A 27,693-nucleotide genomic window follows, 5' to 3' on the forward strand; every position below is an offset into this window, starting at 1 on the left:
CAAACACTGTTACTATCACCCCCACCAAGGGGGCAATGGTAGCTCTATGACTTCTTGCGTTTAATTTAATATTATAGTGTTGTATTATTAATTAGAGCACCTAAAGTATATTTGTTTCTTGTATCAAAAGATGACTGTAGTATTTCAAGTAGTCTGAATTATGAAGGAAAATGAAAACAAAGTTACAATTGCCCCTAATGTTAACAGATCAAAATATGTTTAAAAAGTGTCAAATAAGGAATCTCTTCTCAGTTTTTTAGATTCCATCCGGTTAGAACTGCTGCTCATTTTCTAGACGTTCAAATGGTAGACCAGCGCATATTTCTAGAGATACTTTAATATGTGTTTTTAAATAACGATTTTTGCACCCAAAAGCTGTCTAAGTATATTATGAATTTTACCTCCACGGCAGAGTTCAGGAAAAAGTTTCATGAGAATGAATGTATTCTCAATTTGAACATGTCACGCCTGGTCAGCTACTGCCCTCTAGAGAAAACAGTCGGATATAGCGAAGCCTAAGAAATTAAAATACATAAAGTCAGGAGCATCAGATAAAACCACAGATAAGAGCATGATATTTGTTATTTATCTTATTTCTGTATCAGCCTCGTTGTTCTCACTTTCTCTAGAGCAAGACTGCATCAGCAATAAGTAAAACTTGTGCCATATGCCATTTTGAACCTCTGTCATATGCTGCCAACTAATTAATTTCTCTGTTTATTCAGAAGGGGAGCTTTAGCTTATGTCACCAGAGGCCATTTGTTAAAATCATGTTTTCCCCCTCCCAGTGGTGTGTTCTCTGGGGGCTGGCATGCCTTGTTTTGGTTGCCTAACCGATCTGGCCCTGATTAGATCCCATGGGGTTCATCAAAAATCTGTGTCCCTTTTCCTCTGTGTGTCTGCTGTGTTGTGGCTTTCATTAAATATGACATACGTAGGTCAATCACACAAACAAACAGAAATACCACTGTCCTACAAACAAACAAACAAACAAAAAAATGGAGAAAAAAATAAACGAATAAATCAATGAATAGAAATAAAACAGCAATAAAAATAATACAAAATAAAGTATTCAATAATGTATTCAATTGTACATTATTTTATCACTGTACATAATTTATTGATATATATATATATATATATATGTTTGTTTTTCAATTTTGTCATGTTCCTTTTGTTACGTTTAAGCAATGTGAAAGTAAAGGTATTTATAATATACGTATACAACAATTAATGACCACAATCCATAATTAATGAAAATGTAATAGTATGACAAGGGATTAATTGGCAGCCTGCCCATTTCTGACTGCTGGGGCAAAAAAAAAACAAAAAAAGTGCTGTCCACAGCACTGACCTATTTTCCACAGTTTTTAGTAAATATGGGGATTACTGTGATTACTTCTGTGCATATATTGATAACAAATTAACCTGTTACCCTGCGCCCCTATTTTTGAGCATTTTGTAAAAAACGATATAACCAAATAAAAATGTCTGTAGCTCTTGAACCCTAAGGTCTATATTTAAAAATCTGGTGTTGTTTGAAACTAGACACTTGATCCTTTGTTACTCTAGAGTCATAATAACTCAAAATTAGTATAGCAATAGAGTAAAACAAGGTAAAATATACATGAAATTGACTCGCGATATGTTTTAATGAAGCTCACTAAGGGAAAAATGGATGAGACTTTCATGCCAAAGGCCTGAAAACACCATAAAGATAAAGCTGAACATCTGACCATGTTTTGATTCAAATTTGAGGATGATACTCCCAAAAATGTAGTTTCTGTAAGCTTTTATTTAAAAAAAATCTAGGCGTCCTTTCAAAAAAGCCATTTGGAGACCCCAAATAGACACTTTGTAAACAAATGTCCAAATGAGTCAAAACTACATAATACATATATGTATATCAATTCAGAACTGCTCTGCCCACCAAAACACACAATAAAAAACTATTTCTGAACAGCATTTGTAGTGCTGACTCATTTAGTCATTTGGTTAGTCTACAAATGGCATTTTTGAAAAAAAACGCCTAAATATTTCCTGAAATAAAATATGAAATAATAAATTTTTTATAGGTAAAGACTTACAGAAAGTACATCTTTATGGTATTTCATTTCAAGAATAGCTTTGGAAAAGTCATTTGGATATTTTATTTCAAGAAAAGTCTAGGAATCCTTTCAAAAATGCTATTTAGAGACTCCATAAGACACTGCATACTACATATGTATATCAATTCAGAACTGCTCTACCAATGAAACCACAAAAAAACACAAAACTATTTCAGAATTTGAACATAACTAAACAGTCTTTATTCTGAACAATTCCAATAATGAAAACAGTGAACCAAAACAGATTTGATCATTTTTGAACTAGTGAAAACACAAAACATGCAAAATACATTGTTTTTACAACATTTGTATTTTTTATTTATTTTATATGGTGAATATTATGAATATTACTATTTTACTAATATAGTAATAGATTACTATTACTAATATTACTAAATAATAAAAAAAAAAAACTATTTACAGTATTTACAGTGGAGGAAGACGCTCTAGCAGCCACTAAAATGGTTTTTTTTCTGACCATCTGGATTCACCAGACCTCTGAAAAGACAGGGAAGAGTGAGAGAAAAAGAGTGAGAAAGTGTGTAAGCAAAACAAATCAAACTTGCAACACTGTTTACATTTTGTACACACACACACACACACAATAACCGGGACATACCCACAAACAAACACACCCACCCACCCACACGAACAAAACTCATGTAATCCCCTCATATTATCCCTCTCCGTTGTCATTTTTAGAATCTAAAACAGCTAACATGAAACAAAAGCTGCAAATACATGATAAAGACACATAAACATTCAAGAGGAGGGTGGAGACACTTACGTGCTAATGCTATCCACGCTTCCCAGCGATCTCAGCGCGTATTCGGCTACTAAATTAGCCATTTTTCTCCCCACGTCCTCCAAAACACCACCAAACGCCACAGAAACACTTCTCAAGTCGAAGATCCACGATGGAGAGATTCAGATGTGAGCTTTGGACAACATCTGTTCGCTGATAGCCAGTCTGTGTAGCGCTGCGACGCCATTATGTGTACGCTTCATGCGTAACCCGAGAGCGCACGAAAACACACGGACAATACGCCGAGCTATTCTCTAAACAATCTTACGTAAACTATTCAAACTGTCAATCACTTTAAACGTCCTTGTGGTTGGCTAACACTTCCATCCATCAAAACTGTGCTGGCGAGGCATTGGCTGGGTTCAAACACCCCTATTGTGATGTGTCCGGATTGACACCTCGCTGACCCATTCACGGACGCGCTTACTGTCCCGGGTTATAACAGCTCCTGCGATTGAAGGAGAGAGACGAGGGAGGGCTATTCTTACTCGGAAGAGACGATTCTGCTGGAAATAGATGGCGTTTCAAAGCTGGAATACGAATTATAATCGATATTTATTGGAAAATGGACGCTATCGATAACTATAACTCGAATCGCTTATGTAAACAAAGGAGGATCTATCGTGTTTTCCCCTATTTTTTCGTTGTTTTGGATTAAAAAGTGGATGCATTTTGAAGAGTGGACCCTTCTCTTGAAATGTATGCTGGTGTGTCTTGGAATAGTCTGAGCTGACCAGCGCTATTGGCGATCAAACGTGAGTACTGCGGTTCGCTTTGTTCATTTTAAATGGCCGGTCTTTCAGCATTTCTGTTAACCCTTTCCTCTCTGGTGTATTGATTTCAAAAACAAGCTCACATCGTTAATCTTGAGTGTTTTAGCTTTCAAATGATATATAGTTAATGATAATTGATTGAATATTGTTCTAAAACAAAGGTAATAAAAAGTCCGACCACGCCCGACCACGCCCTTCCGGCCCGCCCGCGGGCCGATGCGGGTTAACAGGTTAAATAGGAAGTATGTAAATGAAGAGTCCACAATTGTGAATTGAGCAGACAATATATATATTTTTCTTTCTAAAGTTTTAGGGTTGCAAGTTTCAGAAATAGCCCACATTTAAGTAAAAAAAATAAATAAAAATAATTAATATATATATAGATTATTGTTTATTTGTCTCTTGCTCTTATTTGCAGGAAAAACTCTTTTTAGGTTGAGGCGGTTCAACCAGTGGAGGGCAGCAAAAGTCGACTTTGTACTTGTGCTTACTTTTAGAAAAGAATCACCCAGAATAGTGATGTCAGATCAGCCTCCAGACTTGATGATGAGCTGAAATCATCCTAAAATTAACTGTTTACAATAACACTGCTGCTATTTGTTGGCATGGCAAATACTAAGCCCTATGAAACCGAACCCCTGCGTGCAAACTAATGAGAGTCTGTATCATTTATCTATTTATGTTGCTGAGTGTCATGTTGACATCTATAAATGCACAATATATAAATACATATGTGAAGCATTTTATTAATTTGCATAAATTACTGTCAATATAATGATCTTGTTGAATGGGGAAGCACCCATTCCCAGTCATTCTATTAGATTAGTTTGATTCTTCCTCAGAATGGTCCCCATGAATGGAGTCCATAGTGTGACAGCTCCTCTTTCAGCATGTAGCTCTGCTCAGGCTCGCACTGGGGCCCCAAGGCTTCTGCGAAGTGCTGGTTCAGACTAAATGAATTAAGGCTGATTTCCATTGTCAGCTGGTGGACCATGTCTTAGGGAATTTGTTGCTTGACTTGGCTTTATAAATATACCCTCCATTTTCTGTAAATGTATGTTTGCCTCATCATTATGACGCAGAACTATTCAGACCAGGTTCTAAAACTAAAAACTTTAACTATAAAATAAGCTTTATTTGAAGCTTTATTTAAAATTAAAATGTAAAAAAGGTAAACAAGGCAACATTCCTTATTTTCAGTTTAACTTGATGTATAAAATAACTAAAGCTCAAACTGAAATATAAATTCATTAAAATATATTAAAAAATACAAATACACAGTAAAATTACTAAAACTTTAACTAAAATTAAGATGAAAATATAAAACAAAAACCTTAATAAATATTAATAAAAGCTATAATAGTAAATCAATGATGCTGCTAACAAATATATAGTGCTTTGTAAAGAAAAATACAAAATATATTTGTGTTATATTTAAAAAATAAATAAAAAGCAACAACAGAATATTTACACTTTACCACAGAAGGCTTACTCCAAATAGTCAATTTTTCAATATATCTACAAAATATAATTTATTATATTATGTTTGCCTGCAGATATTTCATTGTTTTTACATAGCACATTATGTTCAATACAAATTTAAAGTTGTATACGTTCTACAAGCATTTTGATGCAACATTAAACCTTGACGTGAAAATAGCAATCAGACAAAACTGAAATAACAATTTAACAATAAAAAAAAAATAAAGAACATTTATTCTGTTTCAAGTCTCTTCATTAGGAGGTGTGTGTGTTAAGCAAGCATGTCCAAGACGGTTGCTCTCACTTTACGGCTGACTGATTCTCAATGATGCATACGTTATTGATCATAAGGACTCTCAATTGGAACAGCATTAAATAACAAACTGTTTTGGACCACATGCAAAATGAAGATCAGAAATCTCCATTCAGTGAAAATAGAGCCAAAAAAAAAAAAAATCAACACTATTAGCCCTTTACTCTACTAAGGAGGAATACACAGATTAATTAAAGGGCCATATTGGCTTGCCCCAGGGCAGACTCTTACAGTACAAGCAACGCTGTCTACGAGGGGGAGGGGACATACCTAGAGTCTGCTGTTGTGACTGATTCACTCAGGGTACGGTTTACAGCATGCAGGGGAGTATATTTCAGTATTGGGGATTATGCTGTTTAAACAGACTCAAAGAGATTATGCCATCTAGACAGACTAAGGCAGACTAATCTATTTTAATGGACTTTTCCTTGTCTGAAAATGAAGAGTGGGCTTTGTGATTAGACACATGAAAGTGCACAACAGTCCTCTAAAATATATTAAAGAGGTAAACCCAGTTAATTTGAAGTCTGTTGTCTGTCTTCAGTCTGAGATATGAATTGACTAGAATTACTTAATAAACACAGAGACCTAGTTGTCTGCTGTCGTGGTGAATTAGGAGAGCTGTTTAGAGCTAATAAGGATAATAGGCTTCCGAATTTCACTTGTAATTTAATTTGTCAATATCTGTTCTGCTAACAAGTGGATCCAGAGGATTTACAGTAATGCTTTTTCCTTATATATATATATGTGTGTGTGTGTGTGTGTGTATATGTACACTGTAAAAAGGTTGCTGTAAATTTTACAGTAACTTACTGGCAGCTGGATGCCAGCTCGATTTTTACCACCCCAACCCCATAGAAATCCCAATAACTCATGAGCATTAGTTCTGATAATATTATTTTTAATTGTTGAACATTTTCTTTTTAAAAGTACAAATTACATGAACTAGCTGAAAAAGGGTATCACCACAGTCCCCTGGGCACTTTGTATCATGGCAAAACATACACATACTGAAAAGCAAAAACAAGTAAGTACAATTACAGTCAAGAGTTTTTGAACAATTCTCTTCTGCTCACCAAGCCTGCATTTATTTGATCCAAAATACAGCAAAAGCAGTAATACTGTGAAATATTTTTACTATTTAAAATAACAGCTTTCTATTTGAATATATTTTAAAATGTAATTTAGTCCTGTGATCAAAACTAAATTTTCAGCATCATTACTCCAGGCTTCAGTGTCACATGATCCTTCAGAAATCATTCTAATATGCTGATAAACATTTATTATTATTATTATTATTATTATTATTATTATTATTATTATCATCATCATTATAAATACTTAAAACAACTGAGTCAATTTTTTCAGGATTCTTTGATGAATAGAAAGATCCAAAGATCAACATTTATCTGAAATAAAAAAGATTGTATAACATTATACACTATAACATTCGTTTTACAAAAGATTTCTATTTGAGATAAATGCTGTTCTTCTGACCTTTCTATTCATCAAGGAAACCTGAAAAAATTAGACTCAGCTGTTTTCAACATAATAATAATAGTTTTTTTTGAGCAGAAAACCGGGGCTTAGTCCAGATACATTAATTTATGTATCAGAATACATGGGATACAAGTAAAATAAAACAGGCTATTTTATCAGCCTGTTTAGTATCTGCCTCACGCAGTGCAACACATCTCCTTCGCATAGAGTTTATCATGTTGTTGATTGTGGCCTGTGGAATGTTGGTCCACTCCTCTTCAATGGCTGTGCGAAATTGCTAGATATTGACAGGAACTGGAACACGCTGTTGTATATGCCGATCCAGAGCATCCCAAACATGCTCAATGGGTGACATGTCCGGTGATATGCTGGCCATGCAAGAACTGGGATGTTTTCAGCTTCCAGGAATTGTGTACAAATCCTTGCAACATGGGGCTGTGCTTTATCATGCTGCAACATGAGGTGATGGTCGTGGATGAATGGCACAACAATGGGCTTCAGGATCTCGTCACGTATCTCTGTGCATTCAAAATGCCATCAATAAAATGCACCTGTGTTCGTTGTCCATAACATATGCGTGCCCATACCATAACCCCACCACCACTCGATCCACAATGTTGACATCAGCAAACCGCTCACGCACACAATGCCATACATGCTGTCTGCCATCTGCCCTGTACAGTGAAAACCGGGATTCATCCGTGAAGAGAACACCTCTCCAAAGTGCCAGACGCCATCGAATGTGAGCATTTACCCACTCAAGTCGGTTACGATGACGAACTGCAGTCAGGTCGAGACCCCGATGAGGACTACGAGCATGCAGATGAGCTTTCCTGAGATGGTTTCTGACAGTTTGTGCAGAAATTCTTTGGTTATGCAAACCGATTGTTGCAGCAGCTGTCCGGGTGGCTGGTCTCAGACGATCTTGGAGGTGAAGATGCTGGATGTGGAGGTCCTGGGCTGGTGTGGTTACATGTGGTCTGCGGTTGTGAGGCCGGTTGGATGTACTGCCAAATTCTCTGAAACGCCTTTTGGAGACGGCTTATGTTAGAGAAATGAGCATTCAATTCATGGGCAACAGCTCTGGTGGACAATCCTGCAGTCAGCATGCCAATTGCATGCTCCCTCAAAACTTGCGACATCTGTGGCATTGTACAGTGTGATAAAACTGCACATTTTAGAGTGGCCTTTTATTGTGGCCAGCCAAAGGCACACCTGTGCAATAATCATGTCTAATCAGCATCTTGATATGCCACACCTGTGAGGTGGATGTATTATCTCGACAAAGGAGAAATGCTCACTAACACAGATTTAGACAGATTTGTGAACAATATTTGAGACAAATAAGCCTTTTGTGTATATAGAAAAGTCTTAGATCTTTGAGTTCAGCTCATGAAAAATGGGGGCAAAAACAAAAGTGTTGCGTTTATAATTTTGGTCAGTGTATATATATATATATATATATATATATATATATATAAGTCAGTAAGAATCAGTAAGATTTTTAATGTTGTTCAGAAAGTTTTATATGCTCATCAAGGCTGCATTTATTTGATCAAAAATATGTGAAATATATGTAAAAAATATGTTATAATATATAATAACAGTTTGCTATTTCAATATAATTTAACATATAATTTATTCCTGTGATGTAAACCTGAATTTTCATCAGCTGATTTATGCTGATTTATTATCAATATTGGAAACTGTTATGTTGCTTGATATTTATTTATTTATTTTTTGAAACATAACATTTTTCAGGACTCTTTGATGAATAAAAAGTTAAAAAGAACAGCATTTATTTAAAATAGAAATCTTTTGTAGCAATATAGGCCTACAATAACGTTCAAAGGTCTGGGGACAGTAATTTATTTTATTTTATTTTGAAAGAAATTAATTTTTTTTTTCAGCAAGGATATGTTAAACTGATAAAAAAGTTAATAAACTTACATTATTACAGTAAATTAAATTAAATAAATTTATGATTCTAGAAACTTCGACTGTATCATCTTATAGGTTTTGAAAGTTTTTGATAGGTTTTAAGAGTTTTCATTTTTTTTTTTTTAGCATTTTAATTAAGTACGACTGTTCTAATATATTATTAACAACACGTTGAATTAATTGTATTGATAATAATAATTAAATTATTTTAAAAAATAATAATGTGAAACGACTGTATCCTACATGCGAGTCCAGCACATAACGGCTCAGGTTACAGTGAGAGTTGGCTTCCTGTTAAGTTTCTGTTGCTACAGCAACCGTTTAGCGCAGCCGAAATCTGTAGTCATAGCATTTTATGTCCCATAGTTTGGATTCATGGACGTTATCGAAAAGAGAATAGACAGCATTGCGGATGAAGCCGAGGAGGAGCTGATTTCAGAAGAGATTAAGGAAATACGTCGGTAAGAATTTCTGCTCTTTTGCAAACAAGCTTTAAAGTTGCTGAGGACCTCCAGAGCCAAGACCAACTTCAGTTAATTTTTTGGTGAACTATCCTAAACTAATCTGTTCAGTAGCGCAGTTTTTGCACTTAATTTCACCACAAGATCTTTCTGCCTCTTCAGTTATGCTCTGTCAAACCAGCTGAGGGCAGGATTTTTTGGAGAAGATGCCTGTGTCCAAACCGACGAGTCAGAACTGCCCAATATAAAGATACTCGCTGCCAACACTGCAGAGCTTATGAAGGTGTGTATCTGATTTCACTAGATAAATAGTCCCTTATAATGGCCAGCTTAGTCCGTTCATAGAACTTTTTTTAACCACAAACATAGGAAGCAGACAGTCTGTCAGCTATCAATCAATCTGCAGCTATCTTTATGAATGCAAGTTTGCCTTGCCTTAAAAAAAAGGCCCACAGAAAGCTGCTATACCCAGTGCATTCCGCCAGATATGCTCAGTGAATTCATTCATGCTGCTGGCTTTTCATCTTATTAGTTCAAGATTCTTCTAACTTTAGCTTTGAGTGGCTTCACTGCGGGCCGCCTAGGTCACCCGCTGAGAGGGCATATGATGGCTTTGTGGTGAAGAACAGTGCCTTCTCAAGGAATCCTCTAGCCTGCAGAGTTAAACATATTGATTAGCAGGCTTGCAGCCGAATAAATGCTCTACTAAATGCATGTTCTAGTTCCATAATTCAAAAAAATTACTTTATTTGTGGTTGGGAAGGAAATGTAACCTTGCTATTGAAAAAGCAAGAAAGACAAAAGGAAAGTACTGAATGAATAATACCAACATTTTGTTTATGTTATCATTTATTTATTCGCCAGACGTTTTGTCCAAAGCATCTTACAGTCTTTGATGAGTTGGATATACTGTATAAACCCTAACATTGGTGTTGCTAGTGCCATATTATTCTTTTACGTGTTTAAAAATATTTGATTGCATCTCAGGAAATGAACATGTTAAAAGAAGACACTGAAAAGAAACTGAAAATAATACGTTTGCAGTATGAGACCAAACTGCAGGACGAATCCGATGCCCTTTATGCAAGTATGAATGATAAAATCAAGAATTTGGAGAACTGCCACCAAGAGGTTTGTACACAATGCTGCTTCTATTATAAGCAATAAATCATGTTTCTACTCTATTAATGTCTGTTTTATTTTAAGAAATTATCTGTTATTCGGAGAAGCTATCAGCAACAGCTCTCAGATGCTATGCAGGTGATCAAAGCCAGCTATAAGGTAAGCTTTTAATGGATTTGTAATATCAACTAACATATTGCAAAAAGTATGCTTGTTTTAATGTGATATAATTTACAAAGTTCACAATGAATCTTTCATAATGAAATCTTGCATGGCCCAAATTTTACAAGAGTAAAGAAGAGACAGTTCTGGTTTGTGATGTTACTGATGGAAGAGTAAAGGACCTTCTGGATGAGCTTCAGGAGAAGAACTTGAAGATTGAGTGGATGGTTGAACAGCTAAACAAATATGAGGTACAGACCCAGTGCCATTCATCACAGAAAAACCTGTGTACAATAATCAGTTTAATTTGATTAAAATATAGCCCTGTATGTATGTATCTACACAATGAAGCAATGTGAAAGAATCAGTAAGCAAAAAAGGAATGTACACAGAATGTTGTGAAAATGTTCAAAATAATGCATACATTACTGTTAAAAAGGTTGGGGCTGGTAAGCTGTTTTTGACATAAGTCTCTTATGCTCACCAAGGCATTTTTTGATTAAAATACAGTAAAAACAGTAATATTGTGAAATATAATTCCAATAACAGTTTTCTATTTTAATACAATTTAAAATATAATTATTTCTGTCATGGCAAAGCTGATTTTTCAGCAGCCATTACACTAGTCTTCAATGTCACACAATCCTTCAGAAAGCATTCTAATATGCTGATTTGCGGCTTAAGAAACAGTTACTTATTATTATTAATGTTGAAAACTGTTGTGCTGCTTAATTTTGTGAAGAGTGTGATACATTTCATTTTTATTTAAAATATAAATCTTTTCTAAAATTATACATTTTATGTGTCCTTGCTGATTTAAATAATTATTACAATTGTATTTATTTTCTATATAGTATTTCTGTACAGTATTTTTTTTGTCCTTTTTTGATGGCAGCCTTTGTGCTGAAGCATTGCTTGGCCAGTAGTGCATTTATCTTTAATGATGTCAATATGATTCTTGATTGCTTAAATGTCATCCAGCTTGTGTTGTTATTGGTAATTATTGTTTAGTGGCCTGCTCTATTATAGCCTGAAGTGCACTTGGGAGTGGCCCGGCCCCGTGGCTGTACACTAATAAGCAGGTTCTTGCGATCCACAAAGTGAAATCAATTACTCACCTTTATGCCATTGCAAAAGGGGTTTACATGCAACATGAATGAGCTATCAGGTGCCAATAAGTGTGGTGTCTATTATTGGCCTTTTTAATAGGCTGCCCCTCTCACTCCGCCTCAGAGAGTTATCTCTCACCCTTAGTGTCTGAGCTCTGTCCAACCAAAAGGGCTGCTTGTGTAGGCAGATGGCCGGGAGAACGGCCATACAAAACCTGCCACTCAAAGTGTAACAAATGAGTGCCGCCCGGTGGAGTTCCAGCTTTGTTCATTGTGCTAATGAGAACTCTCACGCCCACAGGAGAGATGCATGGCTAATCACCTGTAGTTCTGTTACTGCAGCAGATGGTGGAGCCAGAGTTAAAGGTTGGGGTGTTCAAACAGGGCAGGAAGGTGTTCCTTGGAGTATAAAACATCTTTTTGAGGAGGAAAAATTAGCCTCAGTGTCTATGAACAAAAGTTAATGCTGTGTCTCCCTAGAAGATGACAGTGAAAGAGGGAGGGAAGGCTGAAGGGTGATATTGGCTGAGGTGACCACCCCGCATGGAGTCATATTTCTGTCATGCTAGATGCACCGATGCAGTAATCCTGGTCCATTACAAGTACATCATCATCATTATCTGACCGTCACACTTGGGGAGTCACATTCATAACATATGGCTCTTTATTCTGGGATTAAATCTATAGTAAACAATCGCCAACCATATGCAAGATGTCATAAATTGAAGCATTTCATTAGTTCTGTGTGACTAAAACGACACTGTGAGTTACAATCTCAAGGTACAAAAGCTGGGATGGTACCTTTTTCAACCCTACCTTAAATGTACATAAGGATACTGCCCCAGTGAAAGCCTTTCTGAGAGTGTATATCTTGTCAAGGCTCTTTCGAGATAATCCCAAACGTGACGAAAAAGGAAAAGCGCCAAACATTAAATGAATTTATAGCAATCAAAAGCTCTTAATGATTGCAATTTACTTTTTTATGAATGAGTGAGCGAGAGAGAGAGACGGAGTGAGTAAAGTGGGGAAAGAAGAAGAAAACCCTTTGAAAGCCTTTGAACGCCTGCACAATCTTAAGTGTGACAGGCATGCAAAAGCCCTGTTAATGTTTGGGGCATGAATGGTTGCTGCGGTTCAAAGTAGAGGGCCAACTGCGTGGATATCACAGGAACCTGATGGGCTCCATGTGGCTCCCAGTCTGCAAACTTCAGCGCACTGACATGTGATGTGATCCTGGTGACACTGGCAGTGCTGCTACTGAGGGACAGCACAAAGGCAACAAGCCCCCCCCGGGAAACTGTGCTCTCTGCGAACCCCCTGGGGCTGCTCAGCCATCCACCAATCGCCCCCCTCACGGCCCGGCTCTGCCGAGCTTGTTAGAAAGCACAGCCCAGACTGTGGGTGGATAGGCCCCAGCTGCCTTCCTTGACTTCCAGAATAAATTGACCTGAATGACAGGGGCACACAAACAGTATGATATGTATTATTCCTGTCAATAAAAATGTCCCCATGAATTATGGGCTTTGTATGTAATGTACTGCCATCTTTCTTCCGGGCGAGAAGAAAAGGCCTAAAGAGAGAAGAGGAGGAAAAAAAGAGATCGCCCTCTTCTAAATGTGTTTGCTTTTTTTGTTTCTCGCTTTTTATTATTCAGGGGGAAATGGTAGGAGGCAGAAAGTTGTACGATTGCTTTGTGCCTGAATGGCACTCATATTTGCCACGCAGCTTGAGCGGCGTGGCTTTTGTTTTGCGCTGTAAAGGGAAAGTTAAAAAGGACTTGTGTCATTTTTCAGATCGGCTCAGAGGGAGCGGAGGACCCCGAGAAAAGCAGACTGAAGTCAGAGAATGAAAAGCTGAAAGATAACATTGACTCGTTGCACGTCGAGCTGGAAGAAATTCAGCGAGTCCTGGAATCCAAAGAGCAGAGGCTTGGTAACATGTCACATTTTAATTCCTTTTTTGATAAACCACACACAAAAGTGTGCTTGCATATTTTCAAATGCTTTTTTGGGACAAAAACAAACATTTGTCACGAATGCTTGTTTTCGAAACATAGACACATTCTCTTATCTTTCCCGGTGTGTAAGGTAGTTATCATTCAGAACGCAATGTTTGAGAACACTTGTCAGACCATAGCTATCATCTCACACTCTGTGGGAGTCTGTGAGGAGAAAGCAAACACAAGACAGGTGTATTCTCAAGGGTCAGGCCTTTATCTTTCATAGTGTTTGATATTCATTCATTGCTTATGTAACTTTGGTAACCGACTGAGTATTTTATGCCACTGCTTTTTGGGATTACGCATGAACACATTGTTTTTAAAATCTTCCAAAACAACATATCATCCATTTCATTGGAACATAAACTCCTTTTATGTGTCCCCATTCAAAATGTGAAGAACCATCTGCTAAAACGTTTTGCATTGGCTGTGACTAAAGATAAGAGCTGTCCAGGTCTTAAGTCTCTATGGAAATAAAAGCACTTGGGCACTAACACACACTTGGCCCTTGAACTTAGTGGCTTGTGTTTGGTCAGTGCATGTGAGTGGACGTGTCAGCAGCAATGCACCAGGTCAGAAGCTTGTCAGGACCCTGAGCCAGAACAGGTCACGCAGGCCAGGACTGGGCTTCAGTCCACTGACCCAAGATGCGAAAGATGAACAAAGATGAGTGGCTGTCCTGTCGTTGTGATCCCGGCATCAGCTTTTGTTTCTCTTCTAGATATTGTGAAAAGAAGGGGGAGTGAATATTGGGATGTGTCTTTTTTCTGTGGTCTCTCTCAAATGTTCTTTCTTTCTCTGTCTATAGCTCTGGATTTGGCACAGTTAAAATCAGAGGCTGACGATACCAAAAAAGCCCTTCAAAAGGTATTATATAGTACCCAAAAAAGTCAGAAACATTGCGTTTGTTTTATTTAAAACACTTTCATTTCATTTTATTGCAGTTGACAGGTGAACATGACCAGCTGAAAATGCAGTTAAACCTTGAAAGAGAAAGTGGCAGAGAAAAGGTGAGGTTTTTACTTTTGTTAAAGGATTATTCAACTTAAACTAATTTATATAGCACCATTAAACACAACAATTGTTGACCAGTGTGGTGTACAGTAAGTCCAATAGAAACATACAAAAAATTCTGGGTTCAGTACTAATTAACGTCAATCATAATGTTGATTGTCACAAAATTCATTTCAACTTGAACAATGGAAGTAAATGGGGCCAACTGGTAAACATTAAAATGTTCACCTTTTTAAAAGTTGGAAAAAATGCATTTTAACATGATTTCACAAAAAAAGTTGCAAATAAAACAGATGTTTCACAAGAAAATATTTCATAATTTCTACTTCTAAATGTCAGATTTAATTCGATGTGTAATTTCCATTTTCTTTGTAATTGTTTGTGAAATTTACTAGCAATTTCTGAGTGAAAACTGTTTTTACACCAGTTTCTAAAACAAAATAGTGTAACATTTTCTGTGTACAGTTATATATTATATAATTATGATTTAATTATTAAAATGAATTGTTTTAATATTTTATAATAATGTTATATTAATATACTTTATTATAATTAATCATTTTCTGTGTAAAGTTATATATAATATAATTATTATTTAAGTATTATAATTTATTATTATTATTGTTATTTATATTTTATGGCTTTGTTGCCATGTATGTTTATTAAGTTTTAGCAGAACAAGTGCTTTTATAAATTATGAGCTTCACATTTATGCTATGAAAATTTTAAATAATTGGCCCCATTCTCGTCCATTACATACACTGGTTTTCCTGTTTCTCCCAGGAAATAATTCTCCTTACCAGAAATGGTTACTGTGTGACATCTAAGATAAATAGGGCAGCATACAGTATGTGAGGTTTATAGCCTAGACAATGTTGTCCCTCATAATTTTGCATGTTTTACTCGTGTGACCAGAGAGAAGCATGCCAGCGGAGCAAATTACCATGAATTAAATACTCTGCAGCAACTGGTGCATGAGGGAGCACTAAATTATTTTATGATATGTGATCAAGCACAGCTGACGATATGAAGCACCGAGCTGATATTGTAGCATGTTAATATTGGTAAAACATTTGGTGAATGGACGTGGCACAGCGTTTTTGACATGTATTGATATTGTATTGTTTATTTAGTGTTTTATCTTTTGTGCAGTAAAGATGAAGTGTGTGTGAAGTAGCACTGCGTGGTGTAAAGATTGGGGCCATGCCAGAGTTTATATTATTGCACTACAGTAAGAAACCATGTGGTCAGAGTGCTTTGTTGTGCATATTGAATGCGCTCTAAGTTGGACTGCTGCCTTGTATTCATAAGTCAGAGCTCAAATGTCAGAATTTCGCTTTATTTTACCATCCAAACCTTTAAATACAATTTTAAATATTTAAAAACAGAATCTTTCATTTACATACTTAAACAGTTTTACAGACAAAGTGTATTCAAGCACTGGTTAGCAAGTATCATTTTACGCAGCGTCTGCGGTTGATTGCAAGGAACAATATGCACCAAGTTTGCCACACAATGGCTGGAATTAAAATATGAACACAGAGGACAACGTAAAAAGAGTGTGAAAGACTCTATGGTACTCAGCCATTGAATTCGGCCACACAGAATCTAGAAGGTTAAAAGTCTCCCTCTGGCCTTGCAGGGTTGCTGGGAGACAAGCAGCAAGGGTCCTGTCAAAGCTGGCATAATTTACCCTGCAATCAAACGCTCATATTAGCACAGCTCTTCAGCAGAGTAAAGAAAACTATGCATACAGATGTTTATTATTGTCACTTGTTGCTTGTTGCTTGTTAGTTAGTTAGTTTACTTCAGGTTTATATTAATGCAGTACAACTAAAGCAAATGCACAAAAAATGTCATATCTATCATATCAAAATCATATACTTACCAAAGGTATACATTTCTATAAATTTTTTTCAGTATAGAAGAAATGTGTATATTTTCCAAATATGCTCATATGTATCACATATGTGCATTTTTGATTTTGAAATATGTGCATTTTCACATATTTGATTACTACAAAGCTCACCACTTAAAAAGCTCACCACTCACTCACAATTAATTGCTGAAATTAATAATAAATCTGCAATGCACATTTTTATTTAAATAGTTTTTTTATTTGAATATTTTCAATATGTATTGTATATATTACTATTATGTTCATATGCATAATGTAATATACAGATATACTGTATTATACAGTTTTTAATTACTTATGTTGCATTCATTGAAACAAAACTTTAAATTGCTTTAAATGTGTTATTTATTTATTTAAAAAACTACATGGTAAATTTCTAGAAAGATTACCACTGAATTGTTGAAATGGATAAAACATAAACTCAAGTTTAATTACATATTTATGTTGCAGTATTATAATTTTTTTTAAATCTTTTCTTTCTTAAGTGTTTTATAATAGAGAGGCATATTAGTTTCAGATCAATAATGTTCTTCTGGCCTTTTACTTAATACTGAGTGGCCACAAAACCTGGTAGGGCCAGGAAAGAGACTAATGGAGCAGGTGGTGGCCAAACACACTCCATGTAGTGAAGCCCTGGTTAAAACCACTAATGAAGACCTCCTTAATGTTGTTTGAGCCACCGGGAGAAAAGGATTATCCATATTTAGTGTAGCAGTTTAGATTGGCCTCTTTTCAGTCTTGCACCCTTTGTTGAGCCGCCCCTTTGTGCTATGACTGACAAACTCAATGTTAAGGTCTAGCATGGTGGCTATGCATAAAAATGTAAAGTGAAAAAATGACGTTTTGAAAAAATTACATTTTTCTCCACTTTATTTTGGTGACTTTGATCAATGGAGCAGAAAATTTGTTTCTATAGCCAGAAGGCTGCAGGAAAGACCTATAATGAGAGGCTGAAGCCCAGGCCAGAGTGGAGTGTGAAGCTCAGCTGGGTGCAAGCTTCGCCTCTGTGAAAAGACACCCAAATGAACGGGCCCGTCAACCACACAACTGCACTTGTCAACAGCACTATTGGCTGACCACTTCTGAAGTTTTAACCTGGGTGTAAATATCCAAGAAACCTTTGGATGGTTGCAAATAAGCAAACAACATGAAGTCTAACCTACTGTCCACTCTCGTTTGTGACATAACTTTTTAATTGTCTTTTGCAGATAAAACAGTTAAAAGAGGAAATGGAGAAAGAAATTGCATGCATTGAAGCCTCACGCATGAAGGAGGTGAGTATGAGACCCAGCTGAACGCATGCTCAGATACGGCACGGACTTCACACGAGTCCTATCTGCCTCAGGATGTTTGGAGGTCTTGAACCCTTGACCAGTGGACGGTATTTCCATTATCTCAGACATCAGTGTCCTAAAGCAAAGACAGAGGATAAGGTGCACACGCAGTGTCCAAGTCATATCGATTTTAGCCATGAGTCTGCTGTTAAAATTCGACCCGTACCAACAGTGAAATGCATTCATTAACAGCCCTGAGTGATGGATGGCAGCTCCCCTCTCCCTTCGTCAAGTGCAGATCTTTTTCTTTTTTCATTGAAAACACATCAACAATGCTTTTTCTGTCACAGATGTGAATTATAAACTTGCTAACTAAAGGAAATTCACAATTCAAGCTATTTATGTTTATGTCCACTACTGTCAGTAAGATTGAATTTGATAAGATTTTATTTGATCTTTCAAAAGTTTAGGGTCAGTAAGAATTAAAAATTAAAAAAATTCCAAAAGGATGCATTAAATTCATCAAAAGTGACAGGAAAGAAATTTCTTTTGAACCTTCTGTTCATAAATATATGTATATGTATCACAGTTTCCAGAAAAAAAATCTAAAGTGGAACAACTGTTTTCAGCATTGATAACATTGATAAAATCAGCTTTGTCATCACAGGAATAAATTACATTTTAAACTATAATATATTAACTATACCAACTATAACTATATCAAAATCGAAAACAGTTATTTTAAGTTGTAAAAAATATTTAGCTATATTGTATATTATATTTATATGTATTATTATATATTATAATATAGTATGCAATATAACATTTATTGCATACATTGAAATTTTTATATAATCCAATATCCATTGCTAATCTTACATACCTTTTAATGAACACACTATATGATATTAGCTTATGAAGCTGATCCTAAAATGGCCAAAGCATCCAGGCTTCTTACATATGCTTCCCCCTTTTTTTTATTTGCTTGTTCATAGCTTGTTAAGGCTCTGTTGGATGGGAAGGGTGAGATTAGAGTGGGGGGGGTTGTTGGCAGGACGATGACTCTGTCAACATGGTGACCGCATAGAGGCGGCCGAGGAGGCGGTCAGCGCCTAGCAGAGGGTGGAATGTGGCATGCAGCTGACACAACACAGTGACAGGCTGGAGTGGGTGATGGGGTACAGCTGAATAGAAGTGGACAATGAGCCCGGTTTAAAGTCCACTTCATAAAGGGCACCCTTACAATGAGCTTGGCCACTGTAGTGGCTAGTTATTATGGAAATGTGTGGAACTCTTATCTTTTTTTTTATAATACCCAAGCCTCGATCTTAACTGGCACGTGCCTGGCCCTCTATAGACAGTGACTCAAACTTATGTACAATGTGCAAACAGTTTGATTTATTTACCTTGGCAAACAATCTTGACAAAGATCTATAAACGTAGGGTCTGTGTTTGAATGATTAGAAATACCATATTTCAAAATCAGGTGATTTTAGAAAAACAATTCTTACCCAAATACATACCTTTCAAACATTTAGGGTCAGGAAATTTTTTTATTTGATAAATTAATATATTTATTCAACAAGAATGCATTAAATTGATCAAAAGTGACTTTCAAGGGATTTATAATGTAACAAAATAAAGCAGTAAATAAATACATTTAAAATAAAGATAAAAATTGCTGTTTTTTTAACGTTCTATTCATCAAAGAATCCTGAAAAAAATGTATCACACTTTCCACAAAAATATTAAGCAACTGTTTTCAACATTGATAATAATAATAAATGTTTCTTGAGCACCAAATCAGCATATTAGAATGATTTCTGAAGGATCATGTGACACTGAAGACTGGAGTAATGATGCTGAAAATTAAGCTTTGCCATCACACGAATAAATGACATTTTAAAATATATTAAAATAGAAACAGCTATCTTATATTGAATAAATCTTTCACAATAATACTGTTCTTCATTAAGATATTTCATACAATTCAAGATACTTTAAACTTTTGTACAAGTGTACATGGAATCTATCAAAACTTCTCACAAGGTTGTTCTTCGGTTGAATGATCTGTATTTTATGTCTAAACTGTAAACGTGCATCCTGCATCCATCAAACTAGTAAGGAAACAGACTGAAGTATAGCATGCCTTCATTAGTGTCTGTTCTCAAAGCAGAGGACTTCAGAGGCCTTACACAACTCACTATCATATTGTCACAAATCAACACCTACTCCTTTTTGCACACAATGGCTCTTTGAACAATCTGGCAAGGAAACTTTCTTTCTCCCATTCTTTGTTTTCTTTGGTTAGGATGAAAGAAAAAGGGTAGAATGACATCCTTTCTGTGTTGGGTTAGACTAACAACACACTCTGCACCCACTCTTACTAAGAGAAACTTAAAAAGGGAATCCCACGTTCTGTTAGGCCTTTTTGGGGGAACACGGGTGGAAAAGTGGATGTCCGAGCTGACCTGAGGTGACCTGACCTTCACACTGCTCTGAACGTACACACTCAATCAGCCAACATGACATTCCACAAAGCTGTGTCAGGCCTTGATTGGACATGCCACACAAAGTGGACATTTGGTGTTAAAATGACCCTTTGTGAGCAGCGGATTGATATAATGACAGAATATGGCCCTCCATTTAAATCTCCATTGGGAAAACAGATGAAGCTCCAAAGCCATTTCCTTTCTTAGGAGCTAAGGTGGACCGGCACATGAAACTTGTTGCCAGATTCAGTGATTTAAAGGGATAGTTCACCCAAAAATAAAAATGATTATTGACTCATCATCTTGTTCTAAACCTGCTTTAAACTTTCTTTCTTCTTTGAAACACAAAAGATGATATTTGGACTCTATTGACATTCATTATATGGGCAAAAAGGACAGACATTTCTCAAAATATCTTCTTTTGTGTTACATAGAAACATAACTAATACAGCTTTGGAACAACATGAGGATGAGTAAATGACAGATTTTTAATTTTTGGGTTGTACAGTAATGAAAACACAAGGAAGCAAAAGTAGCATTTTATTTGTATTCCTTTATTGACATACAAATTCTATACAGTAATGCATCGTTGAAATTTTAGGATGTGTTTTGTGATTCTCCTGTTGTCAGAAAACTGCCATTGAAAAGAAGCTTGAGAAGAAGAAGCCTGTAGAAACTACAACCATGGAGGTACCGTTCACTTTGTTCAATTGGAACTACATGCATGCATAAACATATCTGAATCTTAGCTTTATTTTTCCTTTAGCTTGCTGGGGATACAGAGTTGGCTCAAAAAATAAAAGAACTTAGAAAGACTGAAGCAATGCAGAAAAAGGAGATTGAAAGGTATAATAAAAAATGTAAAAGAGTACAGTACTTGTTCTTTCCACTGCCTTCTGTTGGTCTTATCGTTTCTTAATGTTATCAGGCTCAGTAAGCAGTTGTGCATGTCCAATCAGGTGTGGGAAAAGAAGTTTGAGATTTTAAGACAGAGGTACACCGCAACTCTAATTGCTTTTTCAACTGACTCCATGAGCTTTTCTACATTGACGATTTCTCTCTTAAGTTTCCATGCCATCAAGGATGAGATGTTCTTGCGGCAGACATTGCAGCGGCAGGAAGCCATTCTGCACAACGCCTCAGTCAGCTTTGCGGTCAGTCCCTTCTCTGAGAGTGCTACAGTTTTGTCCACTTTGAATAAATATGCCCTTCCATGATATTTACACCAAAACATGTATTTTTCTTCATCAAAGCCGATCTTACCACACTGAAAGTGTGCAGGAGCTTTAATTGTGTAACCCTTAATGAAATCTGCACCTGTGGCCTGTCCCGCACACACACAGAGCACATATACAGTAGAGGTTAACCCAGAACAGACTTTAACAGGTGCATGCACATTAAGCCTCTCATCTCTGGCCTCAATTTGTGAAGGCTGATGAATATGCATAAGTTTTGTTTTTGTTTTGCGCTGCACCCCACACCCCATTTACCAGGAGGACAAACACAACTCAAATCACCTCATTGAGGCCTGCCTGTGCCGGATGTCATTTATTACACAAATAATGCACATGATAACAGCTTAGAAAGTCTTAAAAATTACATATACCCAGTATTTGCCACTATATATATATATATTGTATTTGTATCATGTATATTAACATTCAAAAGTTTGGAGGTTTTTTTTACTGTTTTTGAAAGAAATCTCTGATGCTCTCCAAGGCTGCATCTGTCTGGTAACAAATACAGTAAAAACAGTATAATATTGTGAAATATTATTATAATTTAAGATAACAGTTTTTCTGTTTTAATATATTTTAAAATGTAATTTATTCCTGTGACGGCAAAGCTGAATTTTAAGCAGCCATTGCTCCAGTTTTAAGTCACACGATCCTTCAGATCCTTCAAAAATCATTGTAATATGCTGATTTGGTGCTCAAGTAATATTTCTTATGATTATCAAAGCTTAAGTTGCTGATTAATATTTTTGTGGAAACTGCAATGGCTTTTTTTTAAAGATTCTTTAATGAATAGAAATTCAAAAGAACAGCATTTAATTGAAGAGAAATTTGTGTAACACTGAGTAAAAAAATATTTTTTAAAAGCTCACTGAAATCCAAACTTTTGAATGATAGTGTACATACAGTACATGTGTGAGTTACTTCACTATAATTTTTGGGGATAAATTTGTCCCGAGAAGTTAGCTAAATCTGTCAAATCCTCCATTTGGGGACATCTGGTGATGTAAAATGAAAATATAAATATAGCAAATACGTGTATCTTTTGAATTGTAAAAGTGCAAAGTTGTCTGTTAGGGTGTGGATTTAGACTTGTTTGTAGTATTTATGATTAACTGTAAAACAACAGAGGTCTATGATATTTCTGCATTTAGATTTGTGACGTAAATATGTGTGTTTATGTATAGGTTTGGCTGTACTTGTCAGGACCAAATGTGGTCACACTTTAGTTTTGGGACCAATTCCTAATTTGCTGCTTATTAATATTTATTAATAAGTTAGTAAGTAAGTTTAGGTATGGGGTAGGGTTAAGGTATCTTAAATATGGTTATGCAGAATATGTGCTTTATAAGTACTAATAAACAGTCAATATACTAGTAATATGCATGCTAATAATCTACTAGTTAATGGTGAGAATTGGTCCCTAAACTAAAGTGTTTTCCAAACTTTTAAAAATTGTCCTTTACGATATGAGATATTTGAAGTGGCCCTCATTAATCAAAAGGTCGATAAAATGTTTTCATGATGTCAACAGATTTGTGAGGGTTTAGGTATAGAGTTTGGGTTGGAGTTTAGCAAATATCATGACCTCTGTGTACAAACAGTGGCAACTATGAGATGTGCTCACAAAAAAGCAAAACCAACATGTGTATGAAAACTGGAGATTTTTTCAGATGTCTTTTTCTTGCAGATGGATGCTCCTTGCTCACCACGCCAGAAGAGTCCAGCAGACAGAACTTTTAAAAGGCTAGGCTATAGTAATATGGCTCCTTTGGTAAGAAACCTTTCAACTGACAACTGTTCTGGTTTTGGTGTGATGGACTTGAAGCTTAAGTGTCTGTCTGATATAAGCCACATATAGGTGCTGGAGGCCAGCAGAAGATGGACATCAGCCTACAGAGTGAGAGAGGAGCTCTTCCTGGATTAGGTTAGTGCATGACCACCTTAAAGACATAAAAACGCAGACCAATAACTAAAACGTCTAATTTAACCTGTCCTCAAAAAAAACATGTTCATAACGTGTTCAAAGATATTGATTTGACCAAACATGTCCATCACTCTGAAAGGCTGCCTTGTGCGCTATTATCATATTGGCAGTGACACATGAGGAGTAGGAATGAGAAATGATGGAGAGAGTTGTTTTAATCTCTCTTTTGCCTATTATTGACTTTCTGATGATTGGGATCTAGGTTAATGATCTTAGCAGGCGTGACTTGGCCAGATAACTGAAAGACTTAATACGCTCTGTCAATATGGAAGCTCTCAGACACAAATATCTGATGCACAGAAGCTAACTAATCAATCTGCCCAGATTACACCGCTGTCCTGTCGGTGAATTTCAACAGGCCAGTAATCTTAGACAATAGATGAGTGTCATTGGTTTTGCATTGGTTCTTCTTTCTGCTGTGTATAGATTTATACACTTAGAATGAATGTGATATTGTAATATATACACGTTTATATTTGATTGTTTTTTAAATTATTTTATTTTTATTATTGTTTTACTAAATTGCTCAAAAGAGACTTTTCTTGAGCACAAAATCAGCATATTAGAATGAAGGATCATGTGGCACTGGAGACTGGAGTAAATTCTTAAATTACATTAAATTAGTACAATTTTGCTATCACAGGAATAAATTACATATGAAAATATATTAAATAGAAAACATTTATTTTAAATTGTAAATATATTTCTCAGTATTTTTGTGTTTGGCTTTTACATCATGTCTGACCCTCTGCATATTTGCTTAAGTACCTGAGAAAAGCCTTGTACTTGCAGCCTTGGCTCTGGATGGATAGAGATGTCTACAGACCATTGCAGTAGTTTATAGTGGGTCAGCATGAAGGGGGTCACTGGTCCTCTGTCCAGAGGGCCTGGCCAGTGACCTCTACAACTGCTAGCTGGCCCCTGTCTAAACCACGGGAATCCGGTCCATACATCACCACTGACACTCAATAATTGAGACACTGGAGATAAGGCACCGGCTACTGAGGGTCTTGACACTTGGAAAGAGTTGGCAAACATTGTTGTCACACAGCAGATTATGTTTATTCAGTGTGTCACCAATCTAAGTTGGTGTGAATAATTTCAAGCTTTTATGGCAAACGCACTTTTACAAGCTCTTGTTTGTACATGTAAGCTAAGGCTGCCTGTCTGTCTGTCTGAGGGGTCTTGTTAGCTGAGCTTTATTTCTAAATATGAATTTTGTCTTCTAAGAATAATCAGATATAAATGCCAATATGTTTGGCTAAGGAAAAATATTCACATTTTATTTTAATTAAATGTTTAATATACTAAATATTAAACTTTTTAACCACATTGCGAACACTGTCAAAGAGAGTAACACTTAAGCAGCATGGTAAAATCTCACTTTTTTTTCTAAAATATTTAAATGTTCCCTTTTTAATATGGCAAGTGCATGGCTTCAAAGTCATTCGGCAAATGATCAAAAGAAGGGGACAAGACTGCTTGGACACAACCATAATAAATTTTGCCTTTTTTTTTTTCTTTTTTTGTTCATGAATACGTCTGGCCCATATGCTTTTCTGCAGAACTATTTGAAAGAGGCATTTACAAACCCAGGCCCACCACATTAAACACTATAACAATCTTCATTCATGGTAACTTATCAGACTCAATTAATCAACCTCAACAATGGCAATTCTGATGTGTTCAAGCAACCTGAAAGGCCTAGGTCAGCATTAGGGCAGTCCTGAGCTTGACGATTTTTCCACACGTAAAACTGCATATTCTGTGATCTGCCATAATTAAGACTCTTTTTACCTTATATTTAGAGCCACACCCAATGAAATAAAATAAAATATGTTGGGAAAAATAAACAACTTTCAAAGTGAGCTTTCTGTTTCTCCCTCTCTGTTTTATTTTTTTTTCTCTAAAAGGCTACAAAGCCCCGCAGTTGATAAAAAGCCTCTCAGTCAGTCTCAAAGGAGCATGTCTTCTCTGCTGCAAAGTGAATGGTATTGTTATGGCTATTCCAGTGGGCTGAAAAGGGGTAACCACTGGTTTGATTCGGTTACACGGTGTGGTTAAGTTCTCCCTCCCACCGCCTTGGTGTCTATGGAGGGTCCGTGACCTGTTTTGAATCGGCCAGGGAAATGTCATGTTGCCCCTCCCATGGGCAGTACTCACATTCACTTGATTGGTACAAAAAATGACTTGGGATGGTTAAAACCACTGTTCGTGCATTGCAATTTATAAGTGCTCTAATATGAATGAAATATATGATTTACTAGTGATATTCAGTTTGGTAATATTATGCACTACCTTGATTTGGTCTTTTTTTGGGATTGCCAACTTGTTTGGTGTATTTTAGATGTAAAAGATTCATTTTCATTTTCTTGGCATTGTGAAGCTTTTTGCTAATTGAGTGTTTTATGTAATTGCAGATCCCAAGTTGAGCGTTGCAGATGAGGAAGATGAAGATGTATAAACTGGAGTTCTTTCTCCCTTTTCAACATGCAACTACCCTAGGTTTTTTGAAGTTCAAATCACATTGAAAACAGAAATGGCTTAGTCTGTGCACAGCTTTGTCATTTCAAACCTTGATGATGGTATGAAACTCTGGAAGAATAGTTTTCTTTATAAATCAGAAATAAAATCATGGAGTTGAGGAGCAGTTAAAGAGATTATGCAATATGATGATGAGATGTATTTAAAAAAATATTTGTACATCAATAACAAATTAGTTTTAATTGTGTATTAATAGTTTTATATCTAAAAAAAGGGAAACACCTATAGTTATTATTAAGGATATTGATCTATCAGTTTCTCGCACTAATAAAGCATATGTACAGAAATTCCTATTTCATACCTTTGAAGAAAAGTCTGTTCATTTTGTCAGGGAAGATATCATGGCACTGTACAGAGCGTTTAAACTCGCTTGGCATGCTTTCAAGCAAAGCAAAGAGAAAACTTCAAATCTCTTTAAGTAAATTCATTCGATTTCTCCCATAGTGAAGCCACACAGAGCTCCCATTAAGAGAAAACAAAGGCTATCGTGACTTTAACTGACTGTAATTGACTGTGCTGTGAATGGGCTCAGTCTACTGCAGCTCTTAAGCCTGAATGCTGTTGGAGAGGTGCAGACATGAGTAACTGTATGCATTCTTCTGCCACAGTAAAGAGTGCTCCAAGAATGGTCTTTCGCTTTCCGCATACAGCACAAAACCAGCGGAATGCACAGCTTTGGAGGCAATCTCAATGGCTGGGAAGCCGAACAATAAGATCTTGGCTCTCGAAACCATTTCAGTCTTTAGTCTTGCTCTGCCCCCATCGCTTTCGCTCGGTCTTTATTTCACTTCTTCACACTGTACAGAATAAATGATCATAAGAAATGGGCTTTTACATTTTGTACGTGCTTTAACAAAAATCAAACACAGTTCATTTTACTCTAAGCTTTAGTATGAAGTGATAAACAGTACCATTGACCTTCTAAATCTGTAGAACAGAGTGGTTTGGCTGGTAGCTGTAGTGTTCTGTATAAACAGTGTCGCTCTGTGGCAAACCCCTGCAGAGCTGTTCTCCGAATTCTGGTCTCTCCAGACCCCACTGACCCTCAGGGACAAGCTTAGAATCAATTACCAATTTCTCCTTTAACTATCTGTCATGTACAACAGATGATTATTGGGTTATGACTTGATCAGCCTGATCACTGTGCTGTGACCCTTTTCTCAGGGATTATGTGATTATGGCCTAATTCCTTGTAATCTTCCACTAACTGGTCCATTGCCAGATTCACAAAACAACTTTTCCATACTGCTGTGCTACTGAACAGACCAGCATGGCCCGAACTGCTTGCAGCCCTGTTACCATAGAAACTGCTATAAGATGTCAGATATATATCATTAGCTAAAACAATCTCAGGAGGGGGTATCGCACTAAAGATGTTTGCTACTTTCACAGGGGTTCAGGCTAAGGTTGTAAAACAACAAAGTGGAATTTTAGCTGAACTCCAGAAAATAATT

General features: G+C 36.2%; 1 protein-coding gene across 1 annotated transcript; it reads left to right on the top strand.

The window, feature by feature from the left end:
- The first annotated feature begins 9,180 nt into the window (after window positions 1-9,180).
- Window positions 9,181-26,544, top strand: LOC306845565 (uncharacterized protein C10orf67, mitochondrial-like). Its single transcript, XM_079378435.1, has 16 exons — window positions 9,181-9,383; window positions 9,546-9,666; window positions 10,371-10,514; window positions 10,590-10,664; window positions 10,796-10,918; window positions 13,570-13,708; window positions 14,584-14,642; window positions 14,720-14,785; window positions 17,916-17,981; window positions 21,104-21,163; window positions 21,240-21,319; window positions 21,402-21,467; window positions 21,540-21,627; window positions 23,399-23,482; window positions 23,560-23,635; window positions 26,116-26,544. Exons 1-16 carry the CDS (start codon window positions 9,298-9,300, stop codon window positions 26,157-26,159), a joined length of 1,377 nt encoding a protein of 458 aa, XP_079234561.1. The 5' UTR covers window positions 9,181-9,297; the 3' UTR covers window positions 26,160-26,544.
- Window positions 26,545-27,693: the final 1,149 nt, after the last annotated feature.

This window comes from Barbus barbus, assembly GCF_936440315.1.
Source record: "Barbus barbus genome assembly, chromosome: 26".
In the NCBI taxonomy this organism is placed as follows: Eukaryota; Metazoa; Chordata; class Actinopteri; order Cypriniformes; family Cyprinidae; genus Barbus; species Barbus barbus.

Coding starts and splice junctions, on each gene's coding strand:
- LOC306845565 (XM_079378435.1), top strand. CDS start 9,298: ATGGACGTTATCGAAAAGAGAATAGACAGCATTGCGGATGAAGCCGAG. Junction 10,919..13,569: donor AACAGCTAAACAAATATGAG/GTACAGACCCAG, acceptor GTCATTTTTCAG/ATCGGCTCAGAGGGAGCGGA. Junction 21,628..23,398: donor ACGCCTCAGTCAGCTTTGCG/GTCAGTCCCTTC, acceptor TTTTTCTTGCAG/ATGGATGCTCCTTGCTCACC.